General features: G+C 46.2%; 1 protein-coding gene and 1 non-coding gene across 3 annotated transcripts in view; one reads left to right on the forward strand and one right to left on the reverse strand.

The window, feature by feature from the left end:
• The window catches only part of TRANK1 (tetratricopeptide repeat and ankyrin repeat containing 1), an 86,255-nt gene that overhangs the window by 45,591 nt on the left and 21,456 nt on the right, over positions 1–19,208 (forward strand). For both annotated transcript variants that reach the window (XM_060022160.1, XM_069541142.1), the window contains 6 exons: positions 173–349; positions 989–3,880; positions 10,484–10,683; positions 10,967–11,104; positions 16,875–17,021; positions 18,339–18,495. In XM_060022160.1, coding sequence (XP_059878143.1) covers positions 173–349; positions 989–3,880; positions 10,484–10,683; positions 10,967–11,104; positions 16,875–17,021; positions 18,339–18,495 — 3,711 coding nt within the window. The remainder of the gene's footprint in view (positions 1–172; positions 350–988; positions 3,881–10,483; positions 10,684–10,966; positions 11,105–16,874; positions 17,022–18,338; positions 18,496–19,208) is intronic.
• Positions 15,657–15,729, reverse strand: TRNAG-UCC (transfer RNA glycine (anticodon UCC)). Its single transcript has one exon. It is a non-coding gene; the product is annotated as a tRNA-Gly (tRNA).

A 19,208-nucleotide genomic window follows, 5' to 3' on the forward strand; every position in this document is an offset into this window, starting at 1 on the left:
GAAACCCTTGCCTCCCAGAAATGGGGCGTGGCAGGAGGCCCTCAGAAGTCAGGTCAGCACCCCCTCTTGATTTGGAATAAAGGGCAGAATCGGTCCCGCCCCCCTCAGGTGGGCCCTGCTGACCTTGGCTCAGGGATGCTGCTCACCGGTCCCTTCTCTCTGCCTCCCCCAGCCTCGCCCGAGGGTCTCCAGGGCAGCCAGGAGCAGCCGCTTGTCATGTGCCTGGAGCACGAGGACTTTGAGCTGGCCTTCGTCCTCTTGACCAAGGGTGCGGACCCCCGTAGCATTTCTCTCACGGAAGGCGACACTCCTTTGCATGCCGCACTCCACATCTTTCTAGATATCAAAGGTAGGCCTTTATTTTGTAAGCAGTCTTTTTCTTGAGGAGGAAGCTGGGTGTTAGAATGGATGCTGTGCTCCTTGGTCTTTCCTGCTGGGAAAACTAACCATCTGGAAAAGGCCCATTTCTTGGCCAGGCCTGTATCTCCTGGCCCCTCACCCATAGCTTGATGGGAAGGAGTGACCATCATGGTGAACGGTCAGGGTGGGTTGATGGAGGAGGATTCTTAAGTTCCAAACTTAAGAATCGGCTGTCCATAGCTGCAAATACTTTCCATTTATTTACGCCATTTCAAGGGTCCTGACATAAAGGCTCTTACTGGAATATTTACGGTGATTTCTGGGTTTCTCCACCTTTGACAGTTGGGCAGGGTAAATCCTTTGCTGGGGGGGCTGCCTTGTGTATTGTAGGATATTTACCAGCATCCCTGGCCTCCACCCACTAGATGCCAGTAGCACCTCCTAAATTGTGACAATCAAAAATGTTTCCAGACACGGCCACCTGTCCATTGGGGAGCAAATCGCCCCCAGTTGAGAACCACTGGGTTATCAAATCCTTGGGGAAGTTCAGTGTTCTGAGGACCCCCGGCTGGCGTCTCTGCTCCCCAGAAAAGCCGTTCAGCACTCACAGGATTTTTGTGTCTTTCAGCTGACATCGGTTTTAACTTCCTCAGCCACCTGCTGGATCTGTTCTGGTCCAAGCCCACCGAGTTTGACTACCTCAACCCCAATATCCAGGACAACAGCGGTAACACGCTGATGCACATCCTCTTCCAGAAGGGCATGCTGAAGCGCATGGGGAAGCTGATAGATCTGCTGGTGAAGTTTGACATCAACCTCAACCTGAAGAACAAGGAAGGCAGAGATGCCCGGCACCGAGTGAAGAAGACAGACGCACTGCTCTTGGCCTGGAACAAAGCCCTGCAGGAGAGCAGGCGCCGGGGCCGACAGGATGCTGCCGCCCACCCAGGGAAGCCCCCACGCCGTGCAGCCCCGGCTCACACGGCTCCACTCAAGGGCTCCTCCAAGTCCCTGTCCTGCAGCAGCACTGCAAGAGCCCCACCCAGAAGAGCCGGGGTCCCTGAAAGCTGGGAGACCCTGCCGGATGCCCAGACTACGAGGCCAGAGCCTGGGGCTGCCAGGCCCTGTTCGCAGAGAGACCGCCTTGTGCAGGACATCACGGCTTTGATTCAGCAGGTGGAATTGGATCCGTCCCTCCAGGAGGACTGTCCACAGGACTCCGAGCCTCTGGAGACAGGAGCTGGCACCGTAGGAGAGAAACAGGAACTACAGGGCACCCCGGGGGCGGGGGGCTCTGACTGCAGTGGGAACAACCCCGCAGTCCTTGAGGCCGCGGAGGGACATGCGCAGGCAGGCCTCGGGACTCCGCAGCTCGTGCCTGCTGATCGCAGTGGGACAGAGGGCAGCGACGACCAGGACGACCAGAATGTGCCGGAGATGGAGGCCTGCCTCCTGGACTTCGAGAACATGACATGGGAGATCGAGTGCACTTCGGAGATGCTGAAGAAGCTGTCCAGCAAGGTCATGACCAAGTTCATGAAGAAGAAAATTATCCTCGCCATCCAGAAGCTCGGCAATGGTGAATGGACCAGGGGCCTGCGGAAGCGGCTAAAGAACTTGAAAGGAAGCATCCAGCTCTTCGAGGCCAAGCTGGACAAAGGGGCGCGGATGCTGTGGGAGCTCGCCATTGACTTCTCCCCGCGGTGCAGCGAGAACCCCGAGAAGATCATGGCTGCGGAGCACAGTGCGCATCCCACCGAGAAGGCGAGGCAGGTCTACACGGAAATCATCCGGATCTGGGACATCATCTTAGATCACAGCAAACTGTCGGACTCCATCAGGGCCATCTGCAGCGCCTACAACCGGGGCCTGTCCTGCATCCTGCGCAAGAAGCTGAAGGGTATCAACAAGCGCCAGGTGTCCGACAGTATGAAAATCCAAAAGCGGATACCCCGCTGCTACGTGGAGGACACAGAGGCCGAGAAGGGCGGGGCACACGTGGATCCTGAGTACTTCCCCCCTGCCAGCGCGGTGGAGACGGAGTATAACATTATGAAGTTCCACAGCTTCAGCACCAGCATGGCCTCCAACATCCTCAGTGACACGACGGCCACGGTGGAGTACCCCTTCCGGGTGGGCGAGCTCGAGTACGCGGTGATCGACCTCAACCCCAGGCCACTGGAAACCATCATCCTCATCGGGCGGAGCGGCACTGGCAAGACGACTTGCTGCTTGTACAGGCTGTGGAAGAAATTCCACGGTTACTGGGAGAAAGCCGAGCAGGCGGGAAGCCCGCTGCTGGCCAGGCAGATCTGGCTGAAGCGAAGGTTGGAACTGGAACCCGGAAAGGAGGGTCCAGGTGGGGAGGAGGACGACGAAGAGGAGGAGGAAGAAGGACCCACTGAGGTGGTAACAGTGGACAGCCTAGAAGAGGAGCAGGAGAGTGAAGCCTGTGCAGGGGGAGCCAGTGGGGAGCCAGGGGACCCCGAACAAGGGGTGGAAGGACCCACCCCAGAAGAGCCCCACCAGCTGGAGCATCTACATCAGATCTTCGTGACCAAGAACCACGTCCTGTGCCAGGAGGTGCAGAGAAATTTCATTGAGCTCTCCAAGTCTACCAAGGCCACCAGTCACTACAAACCACTGGAACCCAATGTCCACAAACTCCAGGACCTGCGGGATGAGAACTTTCCTCTGTTTGTCACTTCCAAGCAGCTGCTCCTCCTGCTTGATGCTTCTCTGCCCAGACCATTTTTTCTGAGAAACGAAGATGGCAGCTTGAAAAGATCCATCGTAGGATGGTCCATGCAGGAAGAGTTGACCGTCACCAACTGGCAGGAGGATGAGGAGGAGGCCGAGGCAGACGGGGACTATGGTGAGGAGGAAACAACCGTGGAGACACGCCCATGTGACAGTGACCCCCGGGTGTACGTGACATTTGAGGTGTTTGCCAATGAAATATGGCCCAAAATGATCAAAGGGAAAACTTCCTACAACCCTGCCCTGATTTGGAAAGAAATAAAGTCTTTTCTGAAGGGGTCTTTTGAGGCCCTCAACTGCCCCCAGGGGAGACTCACAGAAGAAGCATATAAGCAATTAGGGCGGAAGCGGTCCCCCAATTTCAAGGAAGACCGGAGTGAGATCTATGGCCTCTTCTGCCTGTATCAGCAGATCAGGTCTCAGAAAGGGTACTTTGATGAAGAGGATGTGCTATACAACCTGTCCCGGAGGCTGTCGAAGCTCAAGGTGCTCCCATGGTCCATCCATGAGCTCTATGGTGATGAGATCCAGGACTTCACCCAAGCGGAGCTGGCGCTGCTGATGAAATGTATCAATGACCCCAACGCCATGTTCCTCACTGGGGACACGGCTCAGAGCATCATGAAGGGCGTGGCCTTCCGCTTCAGTGATCTGCGCTCTCTGTTCCACTACGCCAGCAAGAACACCACGGACAAGCAGTATGCAGTGCGCAAGCCCAAGAAGATCTACCAGCTGCACCAGAACTACAGGTCCCACTCAGGTACGTCCAGGCCTCGGGCTCTCCCTACAGGGGAGGTGCTTGGGCACTGACCTTGGGCTACTTTTGAAGCTGTGGCCTAGCTTTTGTTGGGTTCTTGTAGCTAAGGATAATATTTTGATCTACCCACATGAACAAGAGATCTTATGATTTTTGCCACTACTCATTCTTTTCTCTCTCTCTCTTTTTTTTTTTTTTTTGGCCACTTGGCTTGTGGGATCTTAGTTCCCTGACCAGGGATTGAACCCGAGCCGTCCGCAGTGAGAGCGCAGAGTCCTAACCACTGCACCGCCAGGGAATCCCCCTTTTTTCTCTTTTTTTATTGAAGTATAGTTGATTTACAATGTTGTGTTAGTTTCAGGTGTACAGCAAAGTGATTCAGTTATATATATATATTCTTTGTCAGATTCTTTTCCCTTATGGATTATTACAAGATGTTAAGTATAGTTCCCTATGCTATACAGTAGGTCCTTGTTGGTCATCTATTTTAATATATAGTAGTGTGTATATGTTAATCCCAAACTCCTAGTTTATCCACTCCTCCTTCCCCCTTTGGTAACCATTAAGTTCAGTAGTCATCGCTACTCATTCTTAGGTTGATGATTTAAGCTGTGGTTGAATGGAAATGAACCTCTAAGTAATTACAGCTTAAGGTGTTGGCCATGACATGAAAACATTTCAGGGGAACATTTAAACTGCTTAAGAACTTTTGTTAAAGCACTTTGGAAGCACCTGCTTCTAAAATGTAAAGTAATACGTCAATTACAAGTCATTAATCCTGAAAGAAAGCAGCTTTTCTTCCGAAGAGAAGCAAGAAAAGATGGCGGTGGGGGGTGGGGGGGGGCGGGAGGTTGTGGGAGATAATGCACTCTCAGGTGCTTTTAATTTGTGCCTCACGTGTGCCCCTTCCCTGTGCCAGGCACGATGCCAGGCAGTTGACATAGGTACTGAACCTGGGCCACGGAGGTGAAAGCCCGGAATCCTAACCACTGGGCCACTAGGGAACCCCCATGGGTACCTGTTTTTAAGCCTCCAAAAAACCCTACAAGGTAGACATCATTCCCATTTTACAAAGGAAGAAACTGAGGCACAGAGAATACTTCCTTTGTGGTTTATAGAATGCTCACCAATTCACCTCCTATGTCCTGCATGTGTCCATGAACAACATAGAGTATTATTTTACATGTTTAAAAACTTTGTTTAATGGACTCATACCAGACGTACCTTTCTGCAACTTCGTAATTTTGCTTATAGTAATGTTTTGGGATTTCTGCATGTTGATACCATGGAGCTGCAGTCCATGCATTTCTCAGTGCTGTTAGTAGTCTAATTCATGACTGCACCACACTTTGTTATCCACTTTCCAGACAAAATTATTCTTCCTTTATCCCTCAACAAAAATATTTTCGTTTTTTATACTTCTCTTGCTGACAACGCATATCCTACTTGCTTTACACACTGAAATGCTTCCCTTATCATTTTTACATATTACAGTTTTTAACTTAAAAGACCTTAACAAAACCAAGAAACAAGTAATTGAGCTGTTTGTTTATATCAGCATTTTCTTTTTCTTTTTTTTTTTGTGGTACGCGGGCCTCTCACTGTTGTGGTCTCTCCCGTTGCGGAGCACAGGCTCTGGACACGCAGGCTCACGGGCCCAGCCGCTCCGCGGCATGTGGGATCTTCCCGGACCGGGGCACAAACCCGTGTCCCCTGCATTGGCAGGCGGACTCTCAACCACTGCGCCACCAGGGAAGCCCTATATCAGCATTTTCTGATTGGCAAGCTTAAGAACATAACCTCTAAAAACATATATTTTTCTCATAGCACAACTTCTCTTTAATGTGGTACAAGATGCTGTTTAAGGAACCCAAACATCTTTTGTAGTTCTGCTAATTAACCCAAGGCTGAAGTCTCAGGCAAAGTGGGCTGTGTTTGTATTTCAAGGACATGATAAGCGTTAATTTCAAGCTTTCTCCTAGGCATATTTTTGTTCTCTCAGGGTCAGAATTCTGAAAACAGTATTTTATCAAGCTAGCTTTCGCTAACTGCATATGCAAAAAAGAACCAGTTTAGAGTGTCAGAAGAGTTTCATCTTAACCAATTTTCTCTGGAGTCTGAAGAATACTGTTGGCCCACAGTGTTAAAAAGAAAATCGTCTTTTTCTTAGTCATAGGTTCATAGCCAAAATTTTTCTTAATGAATTGAACCTGAATTTCCCATTTTACAAAAAGCAACAAGAATACCAATCACACAAATGGAATACACACTCACACACCAGAAGACAGAACTGTCACAAATGCACTGAGAGGATGACCGATACGGAGTCCCAGACAAACACTTCCCAACACAAATGGTCCTCAACGTCAGAAACACGTCAGAACCAACTGGCAAGATGCCCAGATAGCACCTCATGCTCAAAAGAAAATGTGCCTTGTGCTCACCAGTGCCCTTACTCAGGCTTGGAGCTCGTCAGCTCGTCCAGATGCATGTTTCCGTTGCACCAAGGAAAAGCATATGTTGGCAGCCAGTGCCGAGCAAGGAAGAAACAGGGAGGATCTCCGAAACCAATGGTTAGGGCAGCTGCTAGGAACGTCCCCCCAAATCCCCCTCCCGAATCCAGTGAGCCACGAGCAATGAGCTCCTCACAGCCATGCCAGTGCTTCTTCATGGCGGCAGCTCTTCCCAAGAAAACCCTGGAAGCCAGATATCGCGAGAGCGCAGCCTCACGTTGGGTGTCAAAAACTTCCCGCAAGTGGGTCCAGGTGCTCGCTGCTCAAAAGCCAATAAAGAGGCAAGGTTGGTGGAAAGGAAAGTTTGCTTTATTTCAGAGACCAGCAACCCGGGGCTGGGGTGTCAGATTCACGTCCCAAGGCCAACTCCCCTTCCCCCCACCCTGCCAATCGGTGGTCAAGAGCTTTTATAGAGGGAGGGAGGAGGCTACATGCAGAAACAGCACAGTCAGCTCTGACAGTCATCTTGAAACTGGTCATCGGTGGTCTGATGATTGTCTTACTTAAATCCTTCTGACCTGGGGTTACGGTAACCTCCTATGTAGTCTTTTAATGGTTTTAAATTGTGCTCCTTATATTTAGGTAGGTGTCAAAATTTAGGTAAATTTAATTAATTCAGTTTAAAATGTATGCGTGGTGTGACATTGTCTTTATTGAAATCATGCTTCTGTGATCTAATTTTCCTTTTTTCCATAGGGATAAACAGTTGTGCTGATGCCATTTACCTCATGGTCCATCCTTTCCCCTCATTTGCAATTCTTGCTTTTCAAATATCTGTGAGTCTGTTTCTGGGCTCACTATTTTTTTTGATTTGTCTAATTTGTCTGTTTTTGTACTATTATCACACTGTCTTTATTTACTGTATTATCAGATTTCTCCATTGACTCTTTGTAATTTTGATTGGAATTGAAGTTCTCACTCTTTGGGAAGAAATCACATCTTTACATTGTAGGGATTTCTGAACCATGACCTTGGCATATTTCTCTGTTCAGATTTTTTTTTTTACTGCCTTCAATAATATTTTATAATTTTCCCCAGATATTTTACACAGCTCTTAGATTTGTCCCAGAAACCTTATACTTTTGGTTACTATCATGGCTGCACCTTTTTTCTCTTTTTAAATTTTCTAGCCATGTCTTGCTGGTATAGAGGGATGCTGTTGGTTCTTGTGTATTGATCTGGTATCTCACAATCTTGCTGAACACTCTTACTACATTTACCATTTTGACATTTTTATGCAGGTAAGGGCAGGTTTGATCTTCTCTTCTATACTTGTCATTTCTTTTTTGTATCATATTTTATTGGTTAGGACCTTAAACAGAAACAGTAACAGGCATCCGTATGTTATTCCTGAAGTTAATGTGAATATTTTTTTAACATTTCACCATTTAAGTCTGGTGCTTATTGTAGGTTTTTGATAGATTCTCTTTTTCTGGATGCATTTCAGGTAGGCTATGGTTTGGTGAAAAGAGAAAACACACACAGACCACACACACGTACATACACATACACACACACATTGGTACTCTTAACACCCTTACAGTGTAAAAGTAGATTAACATTCTGATTTGTTTAGCCAAGGATTCAGAAAACAATTAGAAGCCAGGTGGCCTCCCAGAGTGTAGCATACACCACACTGCTCAGCCCAGCTTTCCAGGACTCTCACAGTCTTCCTGATGTTGCCCATCAATTACAGGGTCTGCCTGGGTCTGAGCAGCTCAGCTTCTTGCTCTTCCATGACTTTCTACTTGTGCTGTGCAGGAAAAACTGGCACAAAGAAGTTTATGCTCGAAATACGAGATTTTATCCATTCAGGAAACATATATTGAGCTCCTCCCCTACCTGACACTGTGTGGGGGCTTGGTGACCAAGATGTTCACATTTCTCTGTCCCCAGGGGGTAGCTCCAGACGGCACCCCCTTTTTTGCTGTCGGACTCTGTAGAGGGGACCTGGCATGAGTAGTTGAATGAGCCCCTTATTCTGATGGTGTACATGGGTTCAGCACCACTGGTCTGGGGCAGCAGCCTTTATGATCAGCAAGATAGAGTATGGCAAAGGGCATTGTCCCGTGAGCAGTTGTTTTTTTGTTTTTTTTTTTATGTAGTAGGCAACCCACCCAGATGATCACTACATAAACTCCATTTTCCACCTCCTGTCAGGATAGAGGGAAGACTGTGCGTAAATGTTTCCGTGTATAGAACCAGAAAAAGCCCCAATAATATGTATTAGATTTGAGAGACTTTAGAAAACACATAAAACGTTAAAAAAAAAAAAATTCAAGCCCCCTGTAAGGCTACTCACTACTCACATTTTGTTTCATTTCCTTCTGATCTCTTTACTGGCCATATACAGATATGCATTTATCACACACATTTATTGATTGATTATGTGTATTTACATAATCAGTGTTATGATTGATTAACATTGTTTAATCAATCATAATTTAGTGAATATTTAGTGAATACTTCCCCCATCTTTTATTCTTTTTTAAATTGAGATTCACATAGCATAACATTCACCTGTTTAAAATGTGCAATTTCGTGGTTTTTTAATATATTCATAAGGTTGTGCAACCATTACCCCTGTCTAATTCCAGAACATTTTTATCACCCCCAAAAGAAACCCCATAACCGTTAGCAGTCACCCTTATCCCCTCCTCACCCCTGTGAACTACCAGTCTACTTTCTGTGTCTGTGGGTTTGCCTATTCTGGACATCTCATATAAATGGAATCACAAAATATGTGACCTTTTATGTCTGCCTCCTTTCACTTAGCACAGTGTTTTCAAGGTTCTTCCATATTGTAGCGTGTATCAGTACTTCATTGCTTTTTATAGCTGAACCATCTTTTATTCTTTGAGCATGTTTGTATAAAAAATTTTATCTAGTTCCCTAGAAGGGCATTTAAGTGGATTCCAGTTTTTCACTGAAATGAACACTTCCGTGCTTTTTTCTGATCCTCTCATTAGTGTACATCTCTGAACCACAGTCGCAGCTGATCTGCTTAAATTCAGCAGTTTCCACTTGTATTCTTGATTTCTTTATATTGCATAGTGTTAATAATAATAGCATTGGATAGTAACATTTCCCTTTACTATTTGGTAACAGCAATGGGTACACATATGCCCATTTCATAGAATTCTAGCTGGTGTTGGGCAAAGGGCACATGGCCCCTAAGAATAGTGGGAGACCCAGGATGATCCGTATTCAGTCCAGCTTCTTTTGGAGGTGTTTACTAACTTCTCGGACCTTGGAGTCCCTGTTTGTAAAAGTGGGGTTGTCTGGTCTGTCTCACCGGGCTGTTGTGAGAATTAATAAACAGGTTAATCTTTATGAAGGTGCCTCTTGTTTAGTCGACATCACTGTCAGTGTTACTTCAGCGCTTAGACAAAAATGGGACCCAAGGAGAAAGCTCTTTGGAAAATCCTTTATCCAGCTCTGACAATTATTTAGTATACTCCTCTCTTTGCTGGGTATAAACCTGGTGGAAAAGGGCAATGGAAGCCGAGGTTGCTGCCCCACCTAACGTCCAGCTCTTACCATGTAGTGTTGTCTCCAGTGCTCTAAGTACCAACGACAGGGGACAGGATAGTTCTTGTTTTTTAACTGTATATTAGCCCCTGTATTAGCATTCTAACAGCTCTAAGTGTTTAGTTACATTTCTGCCTTGACTCTTCTTCATGAGGTCATTTTCTCTCACATGAATATAGTCCAGGAATGAGATTTACAAAACCTTCTTAGGACAGCAAACACATCTCTGCCTTTGTCTGCGGTACCCGGAGTAATACAGCTCGGAGCCAAAGTGATAATCTAACAGGATCTGGAAATTGGCTGCAATTGTATGTACTCTCAGGACCAATACTGCTTCTCAGGAGAAAAGCAAAACCAAAATAAGAAAACAAAATGCACGGGAGTTCCCTGGCGGCCTAGTTGGTTAGGATTCCAGGCTTTCATTGCCGTGGCCTGGATTCAGTCCCTGGTCAGGGACCTGAGATCCCGCGAGCTGTGCAGCGTGGCCAAAAACAAAACAAAACAAACCAAAAACCCCAGCCATGTTGGCGTGTTGTACAGTATCTGACTTTTTTTATCCCAGGAATCCTCAATCTGGCATCTGGAGTGGTAGATTTACTTCAGTTCTATTTCCCGGAATCTTTTGATCGCCTTCCAAGGGATTCTGGCCTCTTTGATGGTCCCAGACCAATTGTCCTGGAGTCCTGTAGTGTAAGTGACTTGGCAATATTGCTTCGAGGCAACAAAAGAAAAACCCAGCCCATTGAATTTGGAGCCCACCAGGTGAGTTTCTTGAGATTGTATGTTTTAAAATAAAAGGCAGTTTGCAGTTGAAAAAAGGTTTGAGAAGCTGAGTTCTTCCACAACGTAGAATTCAGTAGCCCCTGTCCCAGAACGAGGAAGTTTCAGAGATGGGTGAGTGACGAAGTGTTATTAATATTCCCACCACGATGGCCGTTCCTCATCAAAGACATTACTTGCCTCCCACAGAAATAGTCTCAGCTTTACTAGATTTCTCTTTGTACAATGTGAAGTTTTTTCTCTTCTATCCCCCTTTGTTTCCTAGGTAATCCTTGTAGCCAATGAAATGGCAAAGGAGAAAATTCCAGAAGAGCTGGGATTAGCGCTTGTGCTAACAGTTTACGAAGCCAAAGGCCTAGAATTTGATGACGTGCTCCTTTACAACTTTTTCACTGATTCTGAGGTATGTCGTACTCAATTCTTCTTCTCACAGCGCATGTGTGTGTAGGAGCTCCACTTCCACTCCAGGAAAGAGAATTTTGGAGCTGAGCAGATGAGAGTTGGTCACAGGTGACCGTTTCCCTTTTGGAGCATCATCCATTTGGTGTGGGGTTTTGTGTGTTTGGATGCGGCTTTCGACAATGTCTGTGGGTTGTTTCATAGTGTGTTGTGGGATGGCTTTCCCCGTGCCTTGCCCTTCCCTGTTTTCTTGTATTCACCTTTTCTGAATGCCTGGTACCCAAGCGCCAGCTTCCGGTTTTCACTAGCTACTGTTAACCTTGACTCCCAAGGATCCTCAAGTTGGAGCAAGGTCTAAGGAGAGCCTTACAAATGAAGGCAAGGTTAGCAATGTCCACCCTATGAGGACAGAACCGGGCAAGGTCATTCATAGGGAGACAACTGCAGGAAGACACGTGAGCCTTGGTTCCTGCCCACAGGATCAGGTAATGCAGGGGACGAGAACAGCCATCCTGCCTGAGCTCCCTCCGGGCATGGCTTTGCCACCACTGCTTGCCACCCTTGCCCACAATGGCAGCAAAAGAGTCCCCAGACTGACCCCCAGTGACCTCTGTGCCAGCCGATTGTCTTGACTTGGCTCCTGAGTCCTTGTGATGGTTTTTCTTCCCAACCTCAGTACATTATAGGTAGAGCCGCCAGCTCAAGGCCATTGTCCTCAGTTTCATAGCAACTGCCTTCTCTTCACCACCGTCTTTGGTGGAGGCTCAGGTTGGCTGCTGACCATGCTGTGGGGTCTCCTTTGGGGACATAGCTGGCTGTACCCTGGTGCCCGTTGCAGACTCCCCGCTGCACACAGTGCATGCTTGAAGGGGCTGTTTTCATACCCACGTCACGAGCACTGTTAGCTTTGACTCCTTAAAATCTGCTCCAGAACTGACCCTTTAAATGGAGTCCTTTGTTTTTGTTTTGTTTTTTTCTGGTCTTTTTTTAAATGTCACATTTGCCTCGATAATACCTATGACTAATATTGCTATGGATGTTTTACAGTTTATAAAGTGCTTTTTGAAGGCATTGTCTCAGTTTATCCTCCACCAACCCTCTGACGTTGTGTGTATTTTTATTACTCTCATTCTACACATAAGGCTGAGGGTCATGGAAGTTACATAAGTTGCCTGTAGTCGTAATGTAGGTGGCAGAGCTCGGAGATGAACTCAGATGCTTTGAATTCCAAATCTCAAGATCTTTCCACTGTACTCCCTTCCTTTTAATACCCTGCATGCAAATCGGCTTCCAGAACCTTCCACAATGAATATATCATTACCATACCTTAAGTGCACTCCTTTTCTATTGACTTTTCTGATAAAATCAGATGCATTCTCATTAATCCTGGAACCATTTTTAATCTCCGAGGACTAACTTTTTTTTTTCTCATAATACATCCGTTGGTCATGGTTGGACCGAGGCTCTCCTAAAAGAGGAAAGGGTAAGACTTTGTTGTTCGTGTCCTTTATTAAGTGCCAGTTGTATGCTTGTGCTAGTAAGAAGCTCCAGGAGCTCTGGACTTATGGATCGGTAACTTGTGGTCAACTCTGTTTGTGAAAGAAAAATCTACTTAATTCTCTTTCACCCTGACCCTGGAATGGCACAATCTTGGATCCCTTGACCCTAAGCTCCCACCAAGGGATCAGTGAGTTGCATGAAATTAAAACAATCACAAATTAAGTCTTGTGGTAACATCCACGTCATCCTATACACAGAATGAGAATTCTAAAAAGACTTCTGATGTGATGCCTCCCAATTACCAGGGAATGGAATCGTGCATTCCCCAGCACAAAGCACACCCTCAGTTTATCATTCACAACCACAGGACCAAAAGGCACCAGTCAGCAAATGAGAGGAGATGCTACAATCAAAGGAGAGGAAAAACAGAGGTCACAGGAGTCCCCATGCGTCTGTGGTCTGGCTGCTCACGTGGGGTTTCTTTTGGGGGTGATGGGTGAAGGCTGCTGAACAGTACTTGCTGTTTGACATGGGAGACTGTGGAGGACTCCTCTCTCCATCCCTGGCCTCCTCTTCCACCGCCGTTTATGTATCTGGAAGGTGCTGTGTGTGTGTGTGTGTGTGTGTGTGTGTGTATGTGTGTGTGTGTGTGTATAGGGGGCTTCTTATGGCCCTGGCTTGTGATTTTTCTCTTCAGAGGATTCACTGTTACCTGTTCAACCACATGGACACCAGGGTCATCTTCTGAGATGAGAAAGGAACCAAGGAATGGTTATATCAAGGCCTTCTCTTGTAGGATTTTGCCTCATTTGGGGGAGGGGAAGTCATTCTCTGGTCACCTCCAAACTCTCCTCCTGTGGGGACTTGGAGGGGTGCTTGCCATTGACACTCTGCCCCAGTGGGGAGTCCCTTCCTTCACACTCATGTGTGACCAGGACAGGAGAGGCTTTCAAAACCACAATTTTTAAGAGTTGCTGAACTAATCTAGAGAACAGGCCCCACAAAAGAAGCCTTGCTGGTAGAGTCTAAGTCCTTTTCCTTCATAATTACTAATCCCCAGAGAAGAAGCTGGAAGACTTCTAGATGCTTCTTCCTTTTATTGCCGGGAGTGCTGCAGGCCTGTATTCTTGCTGTAAACACGTGCTCGCTCCTAGGAGGCTCTGTCTTGAGAGTGAAATGTGTTTTATTCATGGAAACAGGTTAGTCGTGTGCCATACGAGCAGCTTCTGTGTCTCCTTCGAGCAGTTTTAAGATACAGGTGCTTTGGGCTTCCCTGGTGGCGCAGTGGTTGAGAGTCTGCCTGCCGATGCAGGGGACACGGGTTCGTGCCCCGGTCCGGGAAGATCCCACATGCCACAGAGCGGCTGGGCCCGTGAGCCGTGGCCGCTGAGCCTGCGCGTCCGGAGCCTGTGCTCCGCAACGGGAGAGGACACAACAGTGAGAGGCCCGTGTGCCGCAAAAAAAAAAAAAGATACAGGTGCTTCACTGGCCTTCCAAGTTCAGGCCGCCTGCACCTCCCGCTGTCTGCCGGACCTCCTCAGGTGTTAGCATGCGTGTCTCTTGCCTGCTTTCTTTGACAAACAATTAAGTTGGGTAAACAGCTTTACGAAGATGAAAAGATAGTCACAGATGTGTCCTGAAGATTTTTTTTTTTTAACTTTCAACTACTAAAATTGATTACATGACTCACATCTCTTCTCATAACCTGGTGATTAATTCCCTAATTGGTTAGTAGCATAACCACTCTTATTTAATAGATAGTATTTAAAGCATTTAACCTAATGTGTTTTTTTTTAATTTTTTTATTTTATTTTATTATTTATTTTTGGCTGCGTTTGGGTCTTCGTTGCTGCATGTGGCCTTTCTCTAGTTGTGGAGAGCGGTTGCTACTCTTTATTGTGGTGCATGGGCTTCTCATTGCTGTGGCTTGTCTTTGTTGCGGAGTCCGGGCTCTAGGCGTGCGGGCTTCAGTAGTTGTGGCATGTGGGCTCAGTAGTTGTGGCTCACCAGCTCTAGAGCGCAGTCTCAGTAGTTGTGGCGCATGGGCTTAGTTGCTCTGCAGCATGTGGGATCTTCCCGGCCCAAGGCTTGAACCCATGCCCCCTGCATTGGCAGGCAGATTCTAACCACTGAGCCACCAGGGAAGTCCCTAACCTAATGTTTATAGAGTTTACATTATAGAGGAACTGAAGGGAGGTAATGAACTGTATCCACTCCACCTTTCCATCATCCTTGAAAAGATACATAGGTGGCAAGTAGCACCATTTTATAAAAAACTGAAGGATAGGAGAATTGACTACCTACTCCCCCAAGACACACAATAAAGTATGAAATCTGAAACTTCATGGGAATTCTTCACTGTAGATACTGTGTATAATCTGGTCACGTTTGCCTCCCCAGGGTCTACAAACTATGGCCTGGGGGCTAAACCCAGCTCACTGCCTGTGAGCTAAGAATGGTTTTTACATTTTTAAATGGTTAAAAAAATCAAAAGGAAAATCATATCCTGTGGCATGCGAAAATTTAGTATTAAATTCAATTTTAGTGTCAAAAGATAACGTTTCATTTCATCACACTTGCCCGTTCATTTACTGTTGACTAGAGCTGCTTTTGCTCTACAGTAGCGGAGTAGAGTAGTTGCAATAGAGACCATATAGCCCACAAAGCCAAAAATATTTATCATCTGACCCTTTAGCAAAAAAATTTACAGACCCTGATCTACAAGTCACCGTGGTTTTGTGGTTTGATTTGGGTAAAGGGGAAAATGGCTAAAATGTCAGCTCTTTATCGAGCATTGTAGAGACACTTGACATTGATTATCTCCTTTTATTTTTCCAACAATGTGGTTAGTTCTGTCATCCACATTTTACAGAACAGGAAAATGAGACCTAGAAGAGGCATTTGTTCAAGGTCACATAATAAGTGGACAAATCGAGATTTAATTTGTTCCATCTGACCTCAGAGTCCACCTTGCACAGCATACCCCACGGCTCCTGAATTTCACTCCATCCTTTTTTTGGGGGGACGGGGGGGCCTTGTGGCTTGCGGGATCTTAGTTCCTCAACCAGGGATTGAACCTGGGCCCTCTGCAGTGGAAGTGCAGAGTCCTAACCACTGGACTGCCAAGGAATTCCCGAGCTCCGTCCTTGATTGGATCACTTGGTTAGGAAATTTTGTCACATGTCTTTTTTTTATATCATAAGAAAATAATTTTAATTTTTTATTCTTACATTTCCTAGCATTCATATGTTCAGTGAAAATGTTTCAAATTATTTACACTTTGAATGCAATTACATCTCTTAATCCTGGGCATTTAATATAACACAAATTATGTGAAAATTCGGTTATAACACAACTAGTAATTTTGCTGACCTAAGGGCAAGACTCTATTTTATAGAATAGATGTAAAAATAATTTATGAATTATTACATCTTTATTACTCATTTAAACATGGCTAAACTATCCACATGTAACAGCAGTAATTATATTTTTATTATCTTGGTTATTTGTGACTCTTAGTCATATGAAACCCAAAGCTTAACACAAATTATTTTGTATTTATATTTTTTAGACTTATTTTTTATTGAGGCAACACTGGTTTATAACATTATATAAGTCGCTCGTGTACAAGATTGTATTTCTACTTCTATATAGCCTACAGCATGCTTACCACCAAAAATTTAGTTTCTGGAACTTAGGGAACTAAGATCCCACATGCTGCGTGGCATGGCCAAAAAATTGAAGGAAGGAAGGAAGGAAGGAAAAATAAAACTTAAAAAAAAATTTAGTTTCCATTTGTCACCATAGAGTTGATATTTTGCCATTTGTGACAACATGGATGGACACCGCGGGTACCACCCTAAGCGTCACATGTGTCTTAATGACTGACCCTAAGTGGCATTTTTTAAACACATTGTGAAAAGAGGTGAGGATACTGGTTTTCTCTCTCCATTCTGCTTGTGGACATTCTTTCAACAACAGGAACCTCCAGGCCATAAACACTCGTGCTAGAAGTAAGCACATGTGCCTGCTTCTTGGCCGTCTTAGCTGAGTGTCTGGGGGTCTTCCCGGTAGCTGCCCTGATCCCTGCCTGCACCACCTGGGCCCCGACCCCCACTCTGAGGCCATAGGATGGCCACCTCCTCACAGCTGGTGCTGAAGGCCTGGCCGCCGTGCCAGGCAAAGGGGGCTCAGTTCTCTGTGAGGCCCAGGGAGGCTGGGTGTGCACTGCAGAAGCATATTCTGCTGGTCTTTCATTTGTCTTTGTTGTTCAGGCTTACAAGGAATGGAAGATCATTTCCTCATTTACCCCTTCATCCTCTGAGTCCAGAGAGGAAAGCCGTCGGCTGATTGAGGTGCCCCTAGAGAAATGCAGCTCCTCTCAGGGCGGGGCTTTCATGGTGAGTCCAGAAATGTACAAGGTGAGTATCAGCCAGGGGTCCATGAGCTTGCTTGACAGGGAGCCAGTAAGCAGGGCTTGGCCGATAAGATGGGGTTAAAGATGGAGCCTGTGCTGCGGGTCTTCCTGTCCGTCAGCACTAGGGGGTGGAGGATGGGGAAGGGAATGTGGTGGGCTCAGCGCTGGCGACCCCCTCTTCTCAGCAGAGAGCCAGGCTTGATGTGGGGCGCCAAAGGGGGAGGGTAGCACCTTCTGTTCGCCTCTGGAGCTCTGTTCAGAAACTCTGACATGGCTGACGGGGAACTCAGAAGTGAAGTCCGTGACTGTAGTCAGTGGAGACCATTGTCTTCCAGCCTTGTCTGTGAAGGGACCCTGTCTCCCTTCCCCTGGGCGTCCCACTACATCACCGAGAAGTAGGCCAGAGCCGAAAAGCTCTGTGGAGTTCTAGACCGACGAAGGCCGACAGAGGCCTCGAGAGTGAGGGCAATACCACAGAAAACCGAACCGGCAAAAACCAAAAGCTTTGGGAGAAACTGCTGTCCTAGTTTTATGTCTCCTACATAGTAGAAAACAAATAAATAGAAGAGCAGTTATCCGGTTATTTCTGTAACTACCTGGAAGGCTCTGCACATAGATGTTAAATCATCACCAAGCTGTGCAGACCTCTGGGTAGCCACAAATCCGTTGTTTTGAAATGTGCATGATTTAATCAAGGAGGTCTTCCCTGAGTCTAAGACATAGTCCCCTTATACCCAGAGTCCTCAGTCATGGGGTAGGTCAGGAGTAATATAGTGCTAATAGTAGTCACAGTAGCAGCGTGGGACTGCTCCATTTTTTTAATTTTTTATTTTTTTTTAAATTTTGGCCGCACTGTGCAGCTTGTGGGATCTTAGTTCCCCGACCAGGGATTGAACCCTGGCCCTTGCCAGTGAAAGTGTGGAGTCCTCACCCCTGGACTTCCAGGGAATTCCCACTGCTCCAATTTTTAAAAATAAGTTACAGTAATTGCGTAGGATGTGACTTTTGGGATAAACTGAGTGAAAGGTACATGGGACCTCTCTGCAATATCTTTGTAACCTCCTAGGGATCTATAATTATTTCAAAGTGGACAAGTACAGCAGATTCAAGGGTGGGCCTGTACTAACACTGCCCCCCTCGCTAGAGTTCGCTTCCCTGTGCTGCGGCCACAGTGGGCTCCCCACGTCCTGCTCAGGCCTGGGCTGTACTTCATAAAACTTACTTTTTGAATATTCCTCCAAAATCAGAATAAGCCCGTTGAAGTGAGACACGTTGTATTGTAGCCTGAAGGCTCATGCCTTGGTCCTCATCTTGTCTTTAGCTCCTGAACGGGGAGCTGAAGCAGCTCTACACGGCCATCACCCGGGCTCGGGTCAACCTCTGGATCTTTGACGAAAACCCAGAGAAACGGGCTCCTGCTTTCAAATATTTCATGAAAAGGAATTTTGTCGAAGTCGTGAAAATGGATGAAAATAAAGGTAAGCGCTCATTAAAATATTCTGGCTGTTGGACAGAAAGCATGTTACTCTCAGCTGCCCTGTGGCCGAGGGTAAAGGGTATCGTTTTTGGAAAACACTTTCTTTCCACATTCTTCTGAGACATGAGTGTTCCTATTTATTGCTAAAGTGTGTGGGAGACTGAAGTTGTAATGAGAGTGGGAGGGTTAACTCCTTCAGGGAAGAACTTTTATTTGTCCTAAAAGGTAAGGATCATGGACAAAGGATAGACAAAGTAGGCTTTGCTGGGAGAATACAAATTAACTGTGGACTTTTGGACAGCTGTTTGGCAATATCTATCAAAATAAAAAATGCACCTACCTTTTGACCCGGTAATTCCACTTCTAAGGATCTATCCAGAGATACTCTTTTATACAATCTCTAAGATAACATGCACGAGAGCGCTCCTTACAGCCCTGTTTGTAATGATAAGAAACTAAAAATGACTTAAGTGTCCGTGAAGGTGAAAGTGTCTGCAGTGGCTCCTCTGGTGCTGGGACCGGTGGGTGTGAGATTGTTAACTAGATGTGGACCTCTTTAACTTTTCACCATTTCTGTGCTGCTTGCAGTGTTTTTAAAAAAAAAACAACATCATTATGTATTGTTTTTCATAAGTTACAAAGGCTAGCTAATTAAAAAATGGAATGAAGGTCTCCTGATGGGATAACTGGGAGATAAATAATCAGCCCTCATGA

This window comes from Delphinus delphis, chromosome 10 (genome assembly GCF_949987515.2).
Source record: "Delphinus delphis chromosome 10, mDelDel1.2, whole genome shotgun sequence".
Classification (NCBI taxonomy): domain Eukaryota; kingdom Metazoa; phylum Chordata; class Mammalia; order Artiodactyla; family Delphinidae; genus Delphinus; species Delphinus delphis.